Source organism: Dreissena polymorpha, chromosome 1 (genome assembly GCF_020536995.1).
Source record: "Dreissena polymorpha isolate Duluth1 chromosome 1, UMN_Dpol_1.0, whole genome shotgun sequence".
Taxonomy (NCBI): Eukaryota; Metazoa; Mollusca; class Bivalvia; order Myida; family Dreissenidae; genus Dreissena; species Dreissena polymorpha.
In genome coordinates, this window is record NC_068355.1 from 67,438,868 (window position 1) to 67,461,121 (window position 22,254).

Sequence of the window (22,254 nt, forward strand, 5' to 3'; positions counted from 1 at the left end):
CGCAGTTGTTTACCACTATCGACAACGCGGGGGTTTGGGGGAATATATAGAGTAAAAATGATTATTAGGTGTTGCGTTAGTTGTTAGGTGTTAAGGGTTAGGGTTAGGTTACGCGGCTTGGTGTTAAGTGTTGCGTACCGGTGAAGTGCAATTGCCCCCAATTTTGTGTAATCGCTCCGAAAAGTCATTCGATTTCGTAAATCGCGTTTTTTGGTAAATGTGGAAAGCATTGGATACCATCGTTTAAAAAAGTGTGCTTTAAAATCAATATAAAATAACGGATGGAATAAGAAAAAAATGACGGTATAGCATATCGTTGTTATTTTTGTTTTATTATAAACATCGGATTTAAGTTGTCGAGGTAAGTGTACTGTTCTTTACCTACAGTATAAATTTTACTGTTCGATGATTCCTGCTAAAGCTCAAATAGAGGCATATATCTAATGTACAGAAGAGTTTCAGTTTCAATCGATATGTGTATTATCCAAACTGTGGGCTGCGTGTCGTTAACTTAATGTTCGATTCTTTCGTTGAGTTGTGGTTAATTATATTGATCACCGATGTCTGAGACTTAATGTGGACGCCATTTTGTTATTGCGTAACGCGTTGGCCGTGACGTCACCGGGACCGATTATCGAATATCAACATTTGGCCCAAACGTGGTATTAAAATGAGCTTGCTTTGACCGATAATCACATGCATTCCAGTCAATTTTGTTACTATATATAGTCACATACTGATGTAAAAATCCGCCTTCCTCCATGCAAAAAGACACCTATGACAGGTAAATTCATTTTGTGACTGAGTATTATTTAAAGTGAAGCATGATCTATATGAGTTCTAAGGGACGACACTTTACGAACATGCATTAAACCCCTTTTTCACAGAGCACGGCTCATTTATTTTAATGAATAAGTTTAATTGAAAAAGGGTAGTAATTTAAGTTAAAACAAGATTATTGATACCCATTCCAGTTGGATAATTTACCCCTTTTCGGCGATTGACGTGGTTTTGAAAAGTAAAAAAACCCAGCTCATTTACGAAAACTTACATGCATGAGTAACCGATGTAACATAAAAAATTAAACTGAATCAACATGTAGAGCTAGTATCACTTAATAATAATGTACTAAGCGTTAAGAAAGAGGTAAAATATATCAGCATTTGATAACCCTCCTAAATGTAGTACAGCTCACGTTTAAGGTTATTATTATATTAAGAAGAATGATGTTATGTTTTTATTTATTGACATATTTATAACCAAAAAATAAAGCAAATTGTATCATAACCAACCAGATTTCACTTTAGAAAATCGTAAAGATTTAAAGTGCCCAAAAATGAATGGCAGCAAAAACAGCTGTATTTCGCAAGGTGAACAGTGAAGTAAATAAAAATAAATGGACATTCAGAATCAAATAATAATACCACGCTTAGTTAATAACATCGAAGCATTTACCTAAAAGTAAAAAGAATTACCATAAATAACACGTATTTCAAGAAAAGGTAACAAGTTGTTAAAGAAAATAATAAATTATATGCTATCCTTGATTGTAGTCGCGATTATCGGTGTTGGAAAATAAAATGTCTTAGAATTTACATATATGAACAGAATAATCAACTCGCATATTATGAAGAAAAAAATATGTTTTACTTTGGGGAAAATACCACAAACTTTTATTATCTGTCAATGGAGAAAATAAACGAGTTGTAGGGGGTTTGATGCATGTGCGTTGTCCCTGTGTCGTCCCAGATAAGCATGTGCAGTCCACACAGGCTAATCAGAGACGACGCTTTCCGCTTTAATGTTATTTTCTGTTTACAGTAAGTTTATTGTTAGCATATATTCAGTTTAGACGGAAAGTGTCGTCCCTGATTAGCCTGTGCGGACTTTGCAGGCTAATCTGGGACGACACTTTACGCACATGCATGTACCCCCTTTTCACAGAGCAAGGCCTTAATGCTTGCTGCAAAATAAAACTTCTCTAAAACACACCGGGCACAGGCCTTCATTTGCGTTTATAGTTTACATATTAATGATTGTACAAGTTACGACTTTATAAACCTGTAACCCTATTTGCTCACTCGTTGAACTGATATCAGCGGTTCAAATGATAACGCATATCTTTATCTCACGGATTAGCGAAGGAGTACGTGTACCGTCAGATATACGTGCAACAACGTTCACTACATGTAGCCACAGTCAAATTCCCATAGCGCATTATGGATATATGTATTCACATAAAGCTATACACGTTTCTGCAACTGTTTCTGAGTTTCACACACGTGACCCACTCAAATGGGAAGCTCCCTGGAATGCTCTACCCGCGGGACTCAGAAAGTAGGTCAGTGCGCCACCTGGACGGCATGTGGGACTTCCTAATCGACACCTCGCCGTCACGGAACCTCAGTTTCCAGCAGCAGTGGTACAGTCATCCGCTGAGGATGGTAAGCTGAAAGTAGCGATCGTGCTTCTTTTACGTGTGTTCATATCAGTTACGTTTATAAAGAAAGAAAGAAACAGTTGAGTAGTTTTTACATGATATGTTAGTGTAATTATCCGAATGCTATTTCATTTCATTTCTTGGTTGGCTACGCAATGGCGGTTGATTATTTAAAGATCATTAGAACTTTTAGAGCGCACAAGGATTGAAACAACTTACAATGTATTATTAACATTTATTAAAGCGGGAATGTACGCTTTTTGTATTTGTTAAATTGTTATATTTTGATAAAAATATGTTACAATAACACAAAATAGGCAATAAAAATTATACATTGAAGACGATTTTCATAAAATGCAGCAAAGGCAAATTAGCGCACTGAGTCGATTGTGGTGAAGATATTTCGTACATATTTTCCTACAATAACCGAAGCATTCGTCTTTTTATTAGGATCGGAGTAAGTGCTCGTGTGTCGTATGAATAGATATCGTTGCAGGAAATTAAAATGATCCGTACAACTAAATTTAGATTCACATCGTACATGCATGATATACATGATGGCGAATTCGACTGTACATAAATTTTCGATTTTAGAATTTAATATCTGGCTTATTTCGCATTTTTCGACACATGTTCTTCTTAACTTTTATTTTTAATTTATATTGAAATATATGTATAATAAGTTATTTTACAAGTTTATATAAATTCATAAATATTCGACAATATCGTGCAGTCCCGCTTCAATACTTGCAGTATATACAGACATCCTATGTGGCATACACAGGTATTTCAACAAATCTTAACCAACATTCAAATATTAAAACATCTAAAGAGCAGTTTGACAACTGCAAACAATACGAGCTGAAAGATATAAAAAAAATGTGAGAATGGAACAAACAAGTTTGACATATGCATGATTGCGATATCCATAATTCTACATGTAGCTATTCTATGCCTATTCTTGGTTTTCCTTGATTTTACAATGTGCAGGTATTGTTCAAATTTAAAGATGGATATGTTCTCTTCCAAAAATTGCAATAAAGAATACATGTTACTTTTAAGAAGATCAATAAATAATTTTGACTGTTTAATTGTAAAATGACGTCATTTTTTCGACGAAATGACGTCATTATTTTAGCAGGCAACATTTCAAATTATTATACCTCACTTTTATTTACATAGAGAATAATAGGTTAGTGTTGATTATAGATCAGGTTTATCATGCGAGGCTTAGAAAACAAAAAGCACGAGCCTTGGCGAGTGCTTTTTCGTTTTCGTGCCGAGCATGATAAACCTGATCTATAATCAACACTAACCTATTATTCTAATTATCCCACTTTTTATTCAGTAAACTTTTTTATTTAAACAAAATAAGTTTTCATGGGTGTTTGTCGTTCTTTGATAATGACTGTAGTGTAACCAAGGTCAGTGTATTACTCCGCGTTCCAAAAATAACCGCTGATCAAATAATCATTTTTTTTAAATCAGAATGTCGTTCTGTAACAAAGTGTCGAGCGTTATTAATCACAATTTTAATCATATTGAATTGCAAATCGTTAAGTTTTATGATATCAATATTACATTAAGTTGTTATATACAAGGAACTACATTTGTTTACAACGTAGCCTAACACCACACACAATTCACTTTCGATATCAAACTATCGAGTCGATCACGAGGTGCACAATATTTGCTTCTTTGTTATAATATGTGGTTATTCGTGACGAAATAACAAAGATTACTTGGATTTAAGCTAATTATATACATTAACATTTTGAATGTTAAACGTGGCACCAAAGAATTGTGAGGCAAAGTTGTTCGAACTAGAGAAAGACATTTGCTGGTGAAGTGACTGGGTGGGGCGAACATGAAGATCAACTTGTTCGACGGTAGACAGTGGTTGTCTAGGCTGCATTTCGGCCATAGTTTCGGTGCATGAAGGTGAACAAGAGGAATCTGTTGGATTGTTACATTTACTGGACTGAGCAAGAATGATCACTTTTGCTGCTGTTCAACAGATATGTTTGAATAATTGGTTATGGACTGGACATTTTTGTGCCCTGTTATGGCCATGGTTTCAGTGGCTGGAATGTTTGCATTTCGAAGTTTTTGGACCAGTAATTTGCGAACTGAGTGGTTCGTTATTCTCTTGTGCTTGAGAAAGCCGGTGTTTTGCCATGGCCTTCAGCATCTGACCTAACTTGTTGACACCCAATTGTTGACGCAAGAATCACCGGGATGCAGTGTCATTTGTGCGTATTGCCAGGTAGAAAAGATGCTTTGAAGAAAAATCAGATGGACGCATATCCGAGTACAGCTTGTAAATGAACACAGGATTTCTTGGTCCAGACGATTGTTTTCTACGGTCAAAGGGGAGCAACTCGAACTGACTTCTTCAAAGGGGAGCAACAACAACAGAATCTATTTGCATAGTGTTAAATTTACCTAATACTAGGTTTTAATGACAATAAATGCCAAAAAACTCGTTTTTGCTACTTTCCTTTGTTTTAAGGTCATAAAGATTGACACACATTTGAGATTGTTTTTATTATTGATGCACTTGGCAAATACAGGTGACGAGGTGCGTGGGAAAAAGTAGTCCCGGTTCGGCAGTTGATGACGTCATTTCGTGCCATTGATTATAGCCTTGCCGTTGATTATAGATGAAATTTAATCAACGGGGCTTTAATCAACCGATTTCGCTGTAAAAGTGGGATAAAATGCTAAACTCCCATAGGCCATCGTGACATAGAAATACTGTCAGACCCAGCGGGAATAAATTTACTGTCCAAAATATACTGTATCCCGCTGCCATAGCAATCAAGTGCCACCAGCGGGAAAAAATTTACTGACAAAAAATACTGTATCCCGCTGCCTTAGCAATCACGTGCGGAATGTTCGAAAATTATACTGTCCCATTCGCGCATGCGCAGTACGCAGTTTTGCGTGTCCGTTGTATTTGGGTAATTGAAATATCGATTTCAGCTGAAACTGTGCTCTAGAATAGATAAATGCCATTATTTAAGCTTTGACAGGAGTCAAAAAGAAAATCTATTTAGTATAAACGACACGCTTTCCTCAAAGGCAACTTTAATCCAATGCTAATAACAATAAAGTTACAACGATATACACTTCCAGTGTCTGTTCTTAAGGTGTTATGCATGACAAACACACAATCCGAAATACGTTTTGGATTCGTTCGATGCTTTAAACAAATATTTTACTGTAATACAAAAAAACACCACGTCTATATTGTTGTCCCAAAATGTTTCGTCACCGAAATGACGTCACACAAGTACGTCGTAAATTGCGTAATCAAGTGATGAAAATAAAATACGGAAAGCTGGTTCTGTAATAGATCTATATTTTTAAAGAAATAATTGACAACTAAGAAAATTGATGGGATAAATTGATTACTAGGTCGGTGCCGAATAAAGCGAAGTTCATTTTGCTCTGCCCGTAAATCTGAACCACTCAACATATTAATGATTGTTCATTGCTGAAATTAAATTCAATTATTGAATATTTAAATTGTTCATGGTTCATATAAATTGTTCATGTTTGAATAGTTTATTCGGTATAATAAAATAAATATTACATGTCTGACAGGGTGACAGTAAATTTGTCAACTTTCGGAAAAATACTGTCAACCTTGGCTTCGCCTCGGTTGACAGTATTTCCTCAAGTTGACAAATTTACTGTCACCCTGTCAGCCATGTAATATTTATATACTGTTGACCGGTCAACAGTTCGATATTCACCGGTAACAGTTTAAAACATTGAAAATTTCTTTTTCGATGAGGAAATAGCAAAAAATAATTAATTATCATTTATATAAGACATCGGGTAATAACAGTGATTGTTCAGTCGTTATATAAATGTGTACCTTGAAACGACGTCATTTGCATATTATGGCATTCTACTTTTTAGAACCTTTAATCCCCTCTCTCATTATTTGTTTTTACAATATACAAGTATTATACAAATATGATGAATTCTAGTTTGGTGAAGTGATGACGATACCAGTGCCCGCAAGTTACAATGACATCACCATCGATAAACAGGTTCGCGATTTCGTGGGATGGGCGTGGTACGAGAGGACCTACTACGTGGACAAGAACTGGGACCAAGAACGCATCGTTTTGCGCATTGACAGTGCCCATTATAACTCCATTGTGGTACTTTTTTAAACGGATATACTATTAATGATCATTCAATATATCCAGCTATGAAACGATATTTTAATGTATTTAACTACGAAAAATCACAGTTAAACTTAATGATCATTTTCACTGTTGCACTTTTCAATCATATCGTTTTTAACGTCACGAAGTCATAATTTCAGCGAAGTTCTCTAGTTTGATACTTATAAAATGTATTTAAAAGTCGGAAGAAAGAAGCATAACATTAAGCAAATTGGGTTTGTGTTTAGTATATTATCAATTTTTATTCAAGCTTGATCATAGAAAATAAAAACGTTTATTCCGGCTGCTACTGTCTCAAAAATATTATTTTCTTTGATCTTTCTATAAAAACTTTTACAAAAATATTTCCCCTGTATCATTCTTCAAAGGTACATAGTAATAGAAGTTTGATCAGATGCACAGTCTTATGAATTGTTAACATATATTATTTGTCGTAATTGAGAATTGATACGAATTACATTTTTATAGTGCGTAAAAATATGTAATATCTGTTTCACATAACGGCGGCATTCATTATGCCTATTTGTAGGGCTAATATCAGCCCCCGGAAACGACAAGACAAAACCAGGTAAGATGATATTAGCTGTTTTGCAGTGGGTCAACGGAAACCAGGTGATGACGCACGAAGGTGGTCATTTGCCATTCGAAGCGGATGTGACGTCACAGCTGACCATTGGAGGAACAAATCGCGTGACAGTAGCTTTAAATAACACACTGACGCCGACCACTCTTCCACCGGGGACCATTCAGTACCAATCAGATACAAACAAGTATGTTCCTTGGTATCCAATCAGATACAAACAAGTATGTTCCTTGGTATCCAATCAGATACAAACAAGTATGTTCCTTGGTATCCAATCAGATACAAACAAGTATGTTCCTTGGTATCCAGAGATACAAGCAAGTATGTTCCTTGGTATCCAATCAGATACAAACAAGTATGCTCCTTGGTATCCAATCAGATACAAACAAGTATGTTCCTTGGTATCCAATCAGATACAAACAAGTATGTTCATTGGCATCCAATCAGATACAAACAAGTATGTTCCTTGGTATCCAATCAGATACAAACAAGTATGTTCCTTGGTATCCAATCAGATACAAACAAGTATGTTCCTTGGTATCCAGAGATACAAGCAAGTATGTTCCTTGGTATCCAATTGAAAAACAAGTGCTATTGGTTAATAGTTATTAATATGAATGATAGTTTGCAACGCCGAAGTTGATTTTAATGTTAGAAATTATGATAAAAAAAGTGTTTACGAATATTCGATTGGCAGCAACCATCATGAGGGCTAATCGACCTGAATTGTGCTCTCTTTGTATATTGATATTTTTTCTCGACTTTCGACAATAATACATTCCATTCATGCTTAAAATAAGGGTGCTACATTCTATAATTTCTTAAAAGTAATGTATACATATTTTACAAATACCGTGTGAATGAAACGAACAGTTATTCTTACTGGTTTTCTTGTTCTGCCTCAAAAGATATCCTCCCGGTTACTTCGTACAGAATCTCCAGATGGACTTCTTCAATTATGCGGGAATCCATCGTCACGTGACCCTTTACACGACCCCTAAATCCGCGTACATTGAGGACATCGATATCAGAACAAGTTTTCAGGGCAGTACAGGTACATGAATAGATATATATAGGGTTTTATTTATACAATGTAAATACATTATTGTAATCGTAAATTTATGCAGTTTGTAATGTGACTAGTATAACGTTTTAATGTTTCATGTACTTACAACATGTAGATATTAAGAAACATACGTTTATTGCATGTAAAATCCGTACGTTGTGCGTTTCAACGAATATAAATAAAATGTTTTGACATTCGTGTTAACAAATTGCTAAACACCATCTTATTAATTTGTTGGAGAAAGACAAACACCCATTAGACAGACCACACTAAGAAATGAATGTCAGATGTAAAACTCATACTCTTATAACCACAGGAGGGAAGCCCATATTATTTTTTATTTTTTCATATATATGCTATAATAGAAACAAGGAGTGCAACTTCATTTGCCGAAAAACTACACCATCTTTACTGTAAACCATGTAACTCGAACAATTTTTAACGAATCAACTACACACCGGTTGTTTTCGAAAGCTAATAAAACAATTTATCAGGAAAAATTAACATCAGTACCATTGATCCAGCAGTATTTCGATACCAGCCCTCGGAAAATGACACTCACGGAAAACATGGTCGGACACCGTAGTGTCCAATAAAGCTTCCTTGTTTCTTTTATAGCATATATATGGAAAAAAAATACTATGGGCTTCCCTCCTGTGCTTATAACAGCAAATTCGGAAAATGCGTCTTTATGCATTTGTGTAGAAGGTGAATTGGGTTGCGATTTTTATTTGTGAGCGTTGGCTCACAAATAATGCAGACGCAATTTTGCAAATCAGTATGCCTTAGCTACGGTAGATACCGTAACCCTTGACGGCCTGTGTGGATAACTCCATTAAATTTAAGCAGACGACACATCAATGCTGAAAGCGTCTGCTGTTACCACTGCATCTGCCCGTTCTCACTGGTACAGTACATAGTGTGGTAAGACAGCTTGTAAGACAACGTTGGCAAGTCTAGTGTTTATCATTGAAATCTGTACATATTGGCTGCTTTCAGGGAAAACGGGGCTTAATGCATGTCAAATAAGATTAGCCTGTGCACACTGATATGCTGTTTCAATGATTTGGAAAAAAAACACATCTCGACCTGTGTTTTAAGACACGCTCTTATTAATTTGAATGGGTTGTGGTCATTTTAAACTTGCGATATAAAAAACTATAACATAATTTTGAAATCTGAGTTACGTCTAAGATTAAACAACAGCGAACAAATTCAGTGCCTTCAGCGCTTGTATTTTCACTCATTAGCTGTTTACCGCACAACGTATACATTTTCCGCTGCTCAAAAATATATCAAACGATTTTACTAAAATACTAATGTTTTAATGGGTTATAACAGATTTGATCATTATACAAAGTACCATATTTTTGTGTTAATGTCTTTCAATTTCTTATGACACAAGGCGTGTCTCATTATCTTAAGGTAGCCAAAAACGTAAATTAAAAACAACTAATAAAAAGAAAGTAAATAATAGTAGTGCCTATAGCTTTCAATGTAAAAGTTTGGATTTATATATTTCAGTCATACAAGAGTTTGATTATTAACATGAAATGTTAAATTGCTTATACTGATCGTTATTTATCTGCCAATCAATAGCGTACTTGAGTTCTGGTGTGAATGAATCAAACCACGAAGTCATTTACCCGAATAGTGTAAAGGGACGTGGACACATGTGTCCGACGTTTTTATAAATATCATCGCAGTATTTACTCGCAATACTAAAATTTTTAGACTAATGGTGGATGATTATAACAACTAGGATTTATTTGAAAGATGCTTGCCCAAGGATTGAACACGGGGCATCTAGGGGCGAAAGTTTACTCTACACTTCACTACGCAGACTTTTAATATATACAAAGTAATAAACAATCTACGTCGGTTATGTACGTTTGAGCTTAAGTTTTGATGAAAAGCTTTCGAATTCTTTATATTCACGTGTAACTGTCTTCGACTGCTGACTTACCATACACGAACATATGAGCCGCGTTCTGAGAAATCTGGGCTTAAAGCATGTGCGTAAAGTGTCATCAAAAATTAGCCTGGGCAGTCCGCACAGGCTAATCAGGGATGATTCTTTCCGCCTCAATTGGATTTTTGCTAAGAAGAAACCTCATTTAAACGAAAAATGTCATAAAAGCGGAAAATGTCGACCCTGATTAGCCTGTGGGGACTGCACAGGCTAATCTGGGACGACACTTCACGCAAATGTTTTATGCCCAGTTTTCTCAGAACGCGACTCGTATATTTTATACACTTTTCTTAGTCATGACTGTTATTGCGTTTGTTTAGGTGTACATTCAAATTTGGATCTATAACATTATTTTCAAAATTGTCGTTTTGCCTAAATGTGAACGCGTGTATATAAAAGGTATGCAACAGAACGACGAGTAAATAGATTAAAGAAAAATATCAGCACTTGCAATCAGTATTTCAAAACTATCACTTTAAAAGACATATATTAGCAAACGGTTTAAGAGCATATTAAATGATTTATCAAGAAACGACACTACTAAAAATCGTACTTATCACATATATTAAATATAATTATAATATAATGTAACACTGATTTGGTAAAAGAAAAAAAAAGCTTAATTAAAGTATTTCCCTTCACACGTCATTTTGTTGTAGGGACGGTGAATTACACAATTTATAACGCCGGCCAGATCGGGTTTGTACAAGTGCGGGTTGACGTTATCGATAAGGACGGCAACTCCGTTGCGCATAGCAACCAAGCACAAGACACGCTCACTATACGGAATGCCAACCTCTGGTGGCCATACACGATGAACAGCTCCAGCCCCGGCTACCTGTACAAGCTTCAGGTGACACGGACAACTAACATTATAAAGACAAAATGTGTCCTGTTCTGAGAAAATTGGGTTAAATGCATGTGCGTAAAGTGTCGTCCCAGATTAGCCTGTGCAGTCCGCACAGGCTTATCAGGGACGAAACTTTCCACTTTATGGTATTTTTAGTTTTAAGGAATCCCTCCTTACCGAAAATTAAGTTAAGGCGGAAAGTGTCGTCCAGATTAGCCTGTGCGGACTGCACAGGCTAATCTGGAATGACGCTTTACGAACATGCATTAAGCCCAGTCTCTCAGAACATGACTCAATTTATCAAGGCGATTAAAAAACTAGTATTGAATAACAATTGCGATACCACTAATATACAATGGTAAACGTATTACAAGTGTTATACCGTTGAATTAAAAAAAGCGCTACCATTGAATTACAAGTGCGCTACCATTTGATTACAAACGCGATGCCATTCAATTACAGGTGCGCTATAATTAAATTACATGTGCGTTATGTTTTATGCCACGAGCCCTATCATTGATATGCAAGTTCTCATCGTATGTGTAGAACATCTGAGATACCCTTTATTATGTTGATGGCCCATGGCGATTTTAGCTTTTAGACGTATGTTTTTGTTGCAAAGTATAGCCGTTTTGAAAAATAGTGTACAACCAATAGTTGGTCGATTGAAGTGTTGTTGTTTTAATAAATACTTTTTCTATTGAAAGGTATATCATTTACGCGTACGTCTAATGAAATAATGACGCAAAGTGTTACAAGCTAGACATGTCCAACGATATATGTCGCTTCTGCTTGTGTTTTTTTTATTCAAATAAAAACAGAAATAGTCCGACATTTACATGCGTTTAAACTACGTACATATAAATATTCTGAAGATCGGGAACACTTGCATTTTATTTTTATTTTTAAATAATGGAAAAGTATTCTTACATTATTCTGAAGGCGTGTTATAAATAACAAACTGAAACATTCGTAGTCCATAGATTGCTCAATTGAGTATGTATGTCGGCTCACATAGGATGCTGATCTCCACTTGAAATCCATTGACTTTATTTGCCATTTTTAGCTCGACTTTTATATATGAAATATATATAGTAGAGCTATCCTACTCACCCCGGCGTCGGCCTCTGCGTTAGCGTGCAAATGTTAAAGTTTTCGTACTACCCCAAATATTTTCTTTGTCCCTTGACATATTGCTTTCATATTTTGCATACTTGTTTACCAACATGACCCCAACCTATAAACAAGAGCAGACAACTCTATCAAGCATTTGTCATAATTATGGTCCCTTTTCCACTTAGAATATGCAGCAAATGTTAAAGTTTTTATACTACCCCATTTATTTTCATTGTCCCTTGACATGTTGACAAAATATGAAATATTTTGCATACTTGTTTACCAACATCACCCCAACCTATAGGCAAGAGCATACAACTCTATCAAGCATTTTGTCATAATTATTGCCCCTTTTATGCTTAGAATATGCATATTATTGATAAATCTATGTTAAAGTTTGCGTACTACCCCAAATATTTCCTATATCCTTTGACATATTGCTTTTATATGTTGCATACTTGTTTACCAACATGACCCCAACATATAAACAAGAGCAGACCACTGTATCAAGCATTTGTACATAATTATGGCCCCTTTTACACTAAGATAATTGATTATTTTGCTTAAATTGCCATAACTTCTTTATTTATGATCACATTTTATCATTACTTTGACAAAACAACACTTACCTGAATACCACAATGGATTACACCCAAACAATACCCCACGCCCCTACCCAGAATCCCTTCCCCCACCCCACCCCCCCCCCAATTTTTTTTTAACATCATCTAATAAATTACCCCACCCCACATTATACCCCCTCCCCCACCCCCCCCACCCCTACCCCCCATTTTTTAAACATCATCAAATAAATTACCACACCCCACATTATACCGCCTCTCATCCCCCCTACCCCCCTACCCCCCTCAATTGTTTTTTCCTTTTTTTATTTTTGAAAGATCGTCTAATAAATTATTGAATATGAACAATTTCCCCATGATGGCTTACATTGTTATGTCAAGCACTCGAATAGTCGAGCGCGCTGTCCTCTGACAGCTCTTGTTCGGATTGTTATAACACATGCCTTCTTTATTTAAAAATAAAATTCGCTGGCATACCCTTTTGAGAATGTTTGTTTTAGGACGGTGTGCAAGAAGTGAATACAATGTCTGTTCCTGATTCCCACGTTTCGCCCACCCGTTTTGGTAATAAAGTCGTCAGGAGTCGTCATTGTTGTCCTTAAAATTGATTAGTTCTCATGACATACAGTCCTATCAAGCGTCAGTATACAACTTATACATGGAAAATTTAATTCATGAAAAAAGCATTTTTTGAATTTTTTACAACTCGAGGTACATTGATTATGGATAAAACTCAGATAGTTGTCGTGGATTTGAAAACGAGTTCGAAGTTTTCCACATATGATAAGCCATCAGTGCCGACTTTTTTAGAAGCCAAGAAAAGCAGCTGCAAGCTGGCATCTATGTTGATTCTAATTGCAACATGTCTGTAAATGGTGGCAATGTGGATAGTATCTAGTATTTTATATGTAAAATTGGAATTTCCTTGATATTTTGCAGTGAGTTGCGGCTGTATGCATGGGTTGCATTTAGATTTTGGGTAACCTTTAGATTGTATAAAACATGTATTATTATATCAATATTAAACCAAATTCATAATCATTTTATCATATATCAGAGTGTATAACTGTCGCTTTAGATAAGCAACTCGAACACCTCAACATAGATGTGATATACAAATGTATACTGAAATGTATGGCGTGATAATGGATTGGATGATAGGCATGCTGAAAGTGTAATATCTTGAATTATAAACGGTAAAACTTCATGAAATTAATTAAGTATGTAGAAATTATATTGTGTTAAATCAATATGTACAATGTATGCATTTCATCCCACTACAAATGACATAAAACGTATTCAAATATTCTTGCCACTGAACGAGTTTTGCCATTTTATCCAGATTAGTGCACATTACAATTGGAGATCAAATGCATGATTCGTTTTGATTGATACCTTTTTTCATGCAGCATCTACGAGCACAATCCCCTTGATTATGTTTATTAAGTTAATTGTCAATATATATGTATATCCCATTTACAAAAACTAAACATTTTGAAAATATCGTCAATCCATAATACTCGCTCAACCGAGTCAATGGGAAGGTGTTTCCAACCAAATGTTTAAAGTTAACTGGCTGGTAAAGTTGTAAAAAAGGCAATACGTTGTGATATACAATTTACAATATGGAAATAATAACAAATTTTGTTTCTGAAAAAGTACCCTTTAGGCTCCTTAAGGTGAATTTACTATTCAATTGATTTGTTATTGTGCAGATTCCACCATTCTATTGACGTCATATTTCAGGTATCTGTGACGTCGCAGTCCCACAGCGAGAAAGACATTTACCGTCAGCCCTTCGGAATTCGAACAGTGCGCGTCACTGCGACCCAGCTTTTCATCAATGATAGAGCTTTCTACTGCCAGGGAATAAACAAACACGAGGACGCTGATGTATGTCTTGTTCACGTATGAAGCACTTCCCAGAATACGATTGTGAAAATACAGTTCATACAATTAACAAATGGACAAATTTCTTCACTTTTATGCATTTTCGCACGTTTTCTGGCGATGTTCACGACCATCGAAAAGCTCTCATTGTAAAATCTCATATATTGCTTAGGCGTTTGGATTCTTGTTATCCAAATGTTTAACCGGTGAGATAATGTCTTATTTTTCGACTTTTTTGCTCGTTTTGAAGACAAATCATTTGCAAAACATGTTTATTTATCCCTATGTTTCATTATTATAGAAGATTTTTCATGAGTAATGCAAGATAGCAATGCTTACAAAGAAGCCATGATATTTATTCTTTCGCTTGAACAATAATTTAGTAGCAGTCATTTCAAACCGACCTGTCTAAATAGTGATATGGATTTATATGAATTATAGTTAACAAGTCGTAAAATGTACACATATGTTCTTTTATCCCACACATTACGCTTACCTTTTATACTCATATTGACTTCCATTCTTAGATCCGTGGCAAGGGCCTCGACTACGCGTTGATCGCGCGAGACTTCGAGATGCTGCGGTGGCTGGGCGTCAACTGCTTCCGGACCTCACACTACCCGTACGCAGAGGAGATCATGGACATGGCAGACCAGACTGGCATCGTCGTCATCGATGAGAGCCCCGGTGTCGGCATTGTGAAGTAAGGAGAAACGTAAATGTGAATAGTAATGAGGAGTTCTCGTCTGCATGTCGTTAAGAAGAGATCTTGTCCATATAGACTGTAAGGTAATGTTTGGTGTAAATAAAGAATAAGTTTATCACGGTTAAGTAGGGGGTCTAGTTTTTGTCAGTTGAACAGTAGGTAGTTTGTAGAAATTGTAAAAAACGGATCAATTTACATAAGGGATCTTGTTGTATGTCAAGTGCAACGTAGATGGGCTTTTTAATGACAGTTGTTAAGATTGGTATCTTGTTTATATTAATATATAAGTTAATGTCAATCATTAAGTAGGAATCAAGTTTATATTAAATGTAGTGTATGTCTAGTGTATGTCAGTTGTACAGTATGGATCTAGTTTATGTCTAGTTAACGTAATATAAATACAAAAAAATCAATGCAAAATATTTCGTAATATAAATGTTCATGTATACCAAAATAATCAGTGTTTGCTTTAGCAATATTCACAATTTCAACGCTAGATGCGGTATGGTAGCATAGATTTAACGAGATACCAAATGCACGTTTTTTTGTTTATTTTTTGCAACAATATATTTTATGAATTTTCCGCCACGATATCCGAAGATTTACGAGCGAAAGCGAGACTGGCTTAGGGCGGCATCGTAAGAACGACGTATTCATTAATACGTCGTGCGTATGGGTGCTGTCCAATGGCAATCTCGCGGTCGCTCCTAAATGTTTGGATATCGGAGCTAGAAATTCACATGGAATATATCGACTTTTATCGTGACACAAAAAAACAGCAAGCATTTTATATCGCGCTAAATTAATGTAACATGACCGCTTCTAGCGTTGCAATTTCGGCTTTTTCTATAAGGAACTTCGATATTGTTTTGGCCTATCTGTCTGCCATTGTATGTTTGTATGTGTCCGTCACAAAACTTTAAAGTCTCTATAACGCTCAAAATCAACGAAAATTTCGTAAAGTATTTCGTAAAATAAAGTTAACACCTAAACAATCAGTGTTCCTTATAGCAATAGCCAAAATTTCAACGCTAGATGTGGTATGATTTCATAGATTTTTGTAGATACAAAATTCTCGTTTTTATTTATTTAATTAATTCAATTTTAATTTCCCGCGAATATATCTATTCTTACGATACACGAACACTAGTTAGTGTTCACGTGTCGTATAAATAGATATCGTTGCGGGAAATGGAAAAACAACGAGCATTTTATATCTATAAACATCTATTTTATCAGACCACATCTGGCGTTGAAATTTTGGCAATTGCCATAAGGAACACTAAATTTTAATTTGTTTAGTTTATTTACCGAAATAGTGTACGAAATGTTCGTTAATTTTGAGTAGTAATGTTACTTTAAAGTTATTTTATGGGCATTTTTCACTGTTGAATTGAGCTGAAAAGAATTAACAGGTCAAAATAGTTATTTAAAATGTGGTTACTGACCAATTATATGCAACTCATCTTGCTACCAGTTGTTTATAAAAATATATTTTAAATATAAAATTTTTATATTCTATATTCTTACGTGACCCACCCAGTCCTCTTAGCCGAAATGATCCGTAAAACAAAATGGTGTCTTTGTGTCGTATGAACGAATCTGCACTAAATCTAAATTTAGGCTCACATCGTACATGCATGATCAGTTGTCAAACGAAAGTACGATTCATATTCAAATGCATTATGTTTCTCTTTTTGTGATATTGTTTTAGTATGTTGATGCTGCATTAACAAATATAAGTGTATATGAAGTGAAAACACCAAAAATATACAACGGTTGCAATAGACACCTAAGTCAAATTTGATTCAAATCGACTTTCTTGCGAGCAAATTACGCGTTTTTTATGTTCCTCTCTCCGAGAAATGTCAACTGGCTAACGTTGTTGTTGTTACAAACATTGAGGTCAAATCCGTAGTACTTCCGAATGTAAAACACATTAGCCAGTTGACATTTCTCGGAGAGAGAAACATAAAAAACGCGTAATTTGCTCGCAAGTAAGTCGATTTGAATCAAAATTTTGGTGTTCGTGGTTGCATATGCATGCATTATGTGACATGCCTCGTTGTTTGAAAGGAATAGGACGCGAGCTATCGATTAAAACTCAAAAATATTTTGTGAACGTCTGCCCCACATTTATTCTTGTAGACCGTTTGGTTCGAAATATTGCGTGGTTATCGACCGACTGTGAGTAAACGGCTGGACGGATTTCTTTGAAGTAAACTTTTTTTCAAAGGTTGTCCAATTGCCCATAAGAGGACCAAGGGATGCTTTGGATTATATTTTTTTTTGACACTTTTGCGGCCCGCGAAGAAAGGCCTATAAAAAAATTATTGTTAATGACCTTGTTATGATTTTAATATCAGAGGGTGGGGATTTTTTTCCGCTTTTTTCATTTTTTCTCTCATTAAACATGATTTTATATATTTATTTGAATATACTATCCAGGGTACGTTACTTCCACCTGTGTGATATACATGCTGGCTAATTCGACTGTACATTTTCGATTTCATAATTTAATATCTGGCTTATTTCGCATATTTGGACGCATGTTCTTCTTAACCTTTATTTTAATTTATATTGAAATATATGTATAATAAGTTGTTTACACATTGTATATAAATTCATAAATATTTAACAAAATCGTGCAGTCCCGCTTTAAGTGTCTATGTGCTTTTCGTGTCATCTGTTAAAAAGGAATTTTTGTAAGTGAGGATTCAGCGTTCAAACAAATCAAACGCTCAAATCATGTATAAGCTATTAGCAAAACATGAAATACAAAGAGCCTTCTTAGTCAGTGATCATAAATACACGAGAAGCTATGTCTTTAAAGAATTGAACTTTAACCATAATGAAAATACTACACATGTTAAAATGATACAGTGTGGTTTTCAGCGATAATAACTTCAGCAACAAATCCTTAGAGCACCATAAGGCGGTGATGTCCGAGATGTTTCAGAGAGACAAGAACCGTCCGGCAGTCATCTTTTGGTCCGTGGCCAACGAGCCAAAATCCACTAACCCTCTCGCCGAGAACTACTTCCGGTATTACTAAAATATGAGTCGTGTTTGAGAAAATCGGACATAATGCATGTGCGTAAAGTGTCGTCCCAGATTAGCCTGTGCAGTCCGCACAGGCTAATCAGGGACGACACTTTCCGTTTAAAATTGGATTTTTGCTAAGAAGGGACTTCATTTAAACGAAAAATTTCATAAACGCGGAAAGTGTCGTCTCTGATTAGCCTGTGAGGACTGCACGGGTAAATCTGGGACGACACTTTACGCACAAGCATTATAACCAGTTTTCTCAGAACGCGACTCATATATTTAAGAGTTGGTTTCTTTTAAATAGATTATGTTTGTCGAATATTTTTAGCACAGCTGTAACGTGCAAATAAAAAATCATGTAAGGATGGAGAAAATGAACATCAAATTAGCCTTAGCGCCGAAGCGTACCAATTTAATAATCAAAGCGCTGGAAGCGATGTAGTTGTTTGCTCTTTGAATGTATTTAATATTACTTACAGTCACAGGGCATGAAGTACGACTTTTGAACGCAAGCTAATCGAATGGCCACTAAATATGCACACACTGTAATTTACTTTTAAATGCCTACAGTGGTAAGATTTTGCAAAAGAATCAAGGAGGAAAAGGGCATTAAAGTGATATCATGGGCATTTTACACTGCTGAATTGAGCTGAAAAGAATTAAAAAGTCAAAAGAATTAGTTAAAAAGTGGTAACTGACCAATTATCTGCAACTCATCTTGCTACCAGTTGTTTATAAAAAATATATTTTACATTCGATATTCTTACGTGACTCACCCAGTCCTCTAAGCCGAAATGATCCGTAAAACAAAATTGTGTCTTTGTGTCGTATGAACGAATCTGCACTAAAACTAAATTTAGGTTCACATCGTACATGCATGATCAGTTGTCAAACGAAAGTACGGTTGATGTTCAAATGCATTATTTTTCTCTTCCCGTGATACTGTTTTATTATGTTGATGCTGCATTAACAAATATAAGTGTATATGAAGTGAAAACACCAAAAATAAACATCGATTGCGATAGACACCTATAAACTGCTAGATGCCCATAATATCACTTTAATAAGGAATCTCCCATTATTGTATACAGCATTCACACAAACTCCACTGATGATTACAAAGATCAAAGAAATATATTTAACTTATATCCTAGTTTGCGCTTTGGGAAAAAAGGAGTAGCCAAATTTCAGCGTTACGATGACGACCCGGATCTTAAGCTAATTTGTTCTATGCATGAGTAGACCAGTCGCTTTTTGTGTGAGTTTAACAAAGAATGAACCTCAACATAATTATAATAATAAATGTATTGGTATCAACGAGCGTTGTATTAAATTCTCAAATGAAAAAAAAAACATTTCGCCTGAAATTAATACATCAATTGCTTCATTAAATCTATTTCCATTTCATTTTTATTAATTTTCATGTACTGACAGTAACGTTTCAGTCCTCTTATTTCCAGCCTCGTCACCAGTACTTGTTACGAACGTACTATCTACTGCAATGTATAAGTCGTAAAATGACGTAATTTTGTATTCGTTCAATGGGCAAATACTTCCTCACCGTGTGCATTAATTCCGATTTAAAATTTTCATAATAAAATACTACATGCAAAGTGTTGCATGTATTTATTTATTCTGTTGTAACACACACCTTTCCTTTCATTTCCTATTAAGTTTCGGCCAAAACACAGGTCAAATTTAACTCGGCTACCTGGGTATTCGCCAATTAAATAATTTTTATCCAAATGGACCAGTGTATTATTGCTAATAAGACCTTCATGTGTTCTGGTAGACAATTTGAAGACAATTCATGTCTGGTTGCCCTTAAAATGACAGGTTACTCCGCCAAGGGTGTGCTGACATTTTACAATGACCGCTCCACGTAATTTATATGCATATTAAAATAAAACAATGCTATTTTAATAATTAGTTTTATTGCTTAACATAATAACATATCGGTTCTATTGATAACTTAGTAGAATTGTATTGTTTTTTTCGTTTTCTCCTGTTAATTTGAAAGGAGTCGGCTGTTATAAATAATGCTAATTAATATCCCTTGCTGTGCACGTGTATGTGTGTATTTCAGAGTGTTTTTTAAGTCCCGCTTTGTCTATGCGAATGCATCTATTGGCTGACCTGCCCCTGTGACTTTTCAATGAATTCAACGTAACACGCAGTGAACTATTTTCATCATGCAAACATGTTTTTACGTATTCTCTTCCGCGCCGCGTACTCTTTCTCGGCGGGAATGCGGCAGTTTACTGGTTTTTACTCTTTAACAACTCGGGCTTACAAAACATGCTATTTTCGTGTTAACGTAATAAGAAAACTAACGAGTTAAAATCATGACGATCTTGTCCGGGGTTTTAGAATGGACTTTTAGCAATTAAATCCTTTGTCATTTGCAACAATCATTAAAATATGGTAAGAATCGTTGATATTAAACAATGATACAGTCTTGTATTCCTCACGGGCATTTTACATCATACTGAGCATGCGCAAAACCTGTTGTTTTCTGGTAAATCTTAACTTCCTCACGGTCTAACAATTGTCACGCTGCACCGGCTTCTGTCAAAATTTGAGAACGCAATGTAAGCGCTGATTTATGGTATTTTCGACATTGATTTTTGTGTGACAATTATGCACCGAAAAATCTGAATACCAACAATGAAGCGGGAATGTTCAGAGAAACTCAAAACTGGTGCATACATTTCGGGGTTTATGTTTACACAATTTCTTGTTTAATAAGTAAAAAATAAAAAAAGAATATACAAACTACAAACTTTTGAAAATGGTATCGTTATTAACAAGATAATCGTTTATCATACGCGTCATGCTATGTTAAATTACTGCAATAACTATGATGTTCGAGCCAAGGTAATTCACGTGGCCAAAATCTATCATAATTCTCGTTCGTTGCGTGGAGGACTAACAAAACACAACCGACCATCGTGTTTAACACTATTTTATATTCTAAAATTTATTTATTGCCAATCTAATTGGACACGCGCTTTATCTTACCTTATACAAAACGGCGTATGTTCAAAGACCTGTCAGATTTAATAATATTCTATTTAGATTTTTAGTTAAAGAAGGTCTGTAGTTCTCAATTGTAATAGGGATAATTCGATGTCAGTCTAGAGAGTATAATCATAATTGGACTGAAAATAACGTATACGATTTTCATAAAAGTTTTTTTAGAATTTTGTCTGTCGAAATGCAGTGTGTTGTATTATGGTCAAGTAGCTTATGTCCGAGACAACAATGTTTGTATGTGTGCTCTATCTATTTATATTTGTAAGATGTATTATTATTTATTTATTTTAATGTTGATATTAGTTACGTATTTCACAACTATCAATGCAGTCAGTTATTGTCTCGATCATTTTCATAACGCAGATGTATAATTGAGTCGTGTTCTGAGAAAACTGGGCTTAATGCTTGTGCGTAAAGTGTCGTCCCAGATTAGCCTGTGCAGTCTGCACATGCTAATCAGGGACGACACTTTCCGCCTTAACTGGATTTCCGTGTAGAAGAGACTTTACTTTAAATGAAAAATACCATAAAAGCGGAAAGTGTCGTCTCTGATTAGTCTGTGCGGACTTCACAGGCTAATCTGGGACGACACTTTACGCACATGCATTATGCCCAGTTTTCTCAGAACACGACTCAATTAATCTTAATGATCAGTATGTTTTGTCATTAGCCGCGTCAGAGTCAACGCTCATTTCCAGAAAAAAAATCACAACAAAAAGATTTATTATAAACAATTTATATCCACTTTACATCATAGTCAA

The 22,254-nt window shown here is 35.3% G+C and overlaps 1 protein-coding gene across 1 annotated transcript in view; it reads left to right on the top strand.

Annotated features, from left to right (window-relative positions):
* The first annotated feature begins 2,121 nt into the window (after positions 1-2,121).
* The window catches only part of LOC127833553 (beta-glucuronidase-like), a 30,968-nt gene continuing 10,835 nt past the window's right edge, over positions 2,122-22,254 (top strand). The window contains exons 1-8 of the mRNA XM_052358863.1: positions 2,122-2,444; positions 6,442-6,618; positions 7,240-7,415; positions 8,137-8,282; positions 10,926-11,119; positions 14,560-14,706; positions 15,231-15,406; positions 18,305-18,454. Coding sequence (XP_052214823.1) covers positions 2,220-2,444; positions 6,442-6,618; positions 7,240-7,415; positions 8,137-8,282; positions 10,926-11,119; positions 14,560-14,706; positions 15,231-15,406; positions 18,305-18,454 — 1,391 coding nt within the window. The 5' untranslated portion in view covers positions 2,122-2,219. The remainder of the gene's footprint in view (positions 2,445-6,441; positions 6,619-7,239; positions 7,416-8,136; positions 8,283-10,925; positions 11,120-14,559; positions 14,707-15,230; positions 15,407-18,304; positions 18,455-22,254) is intronic.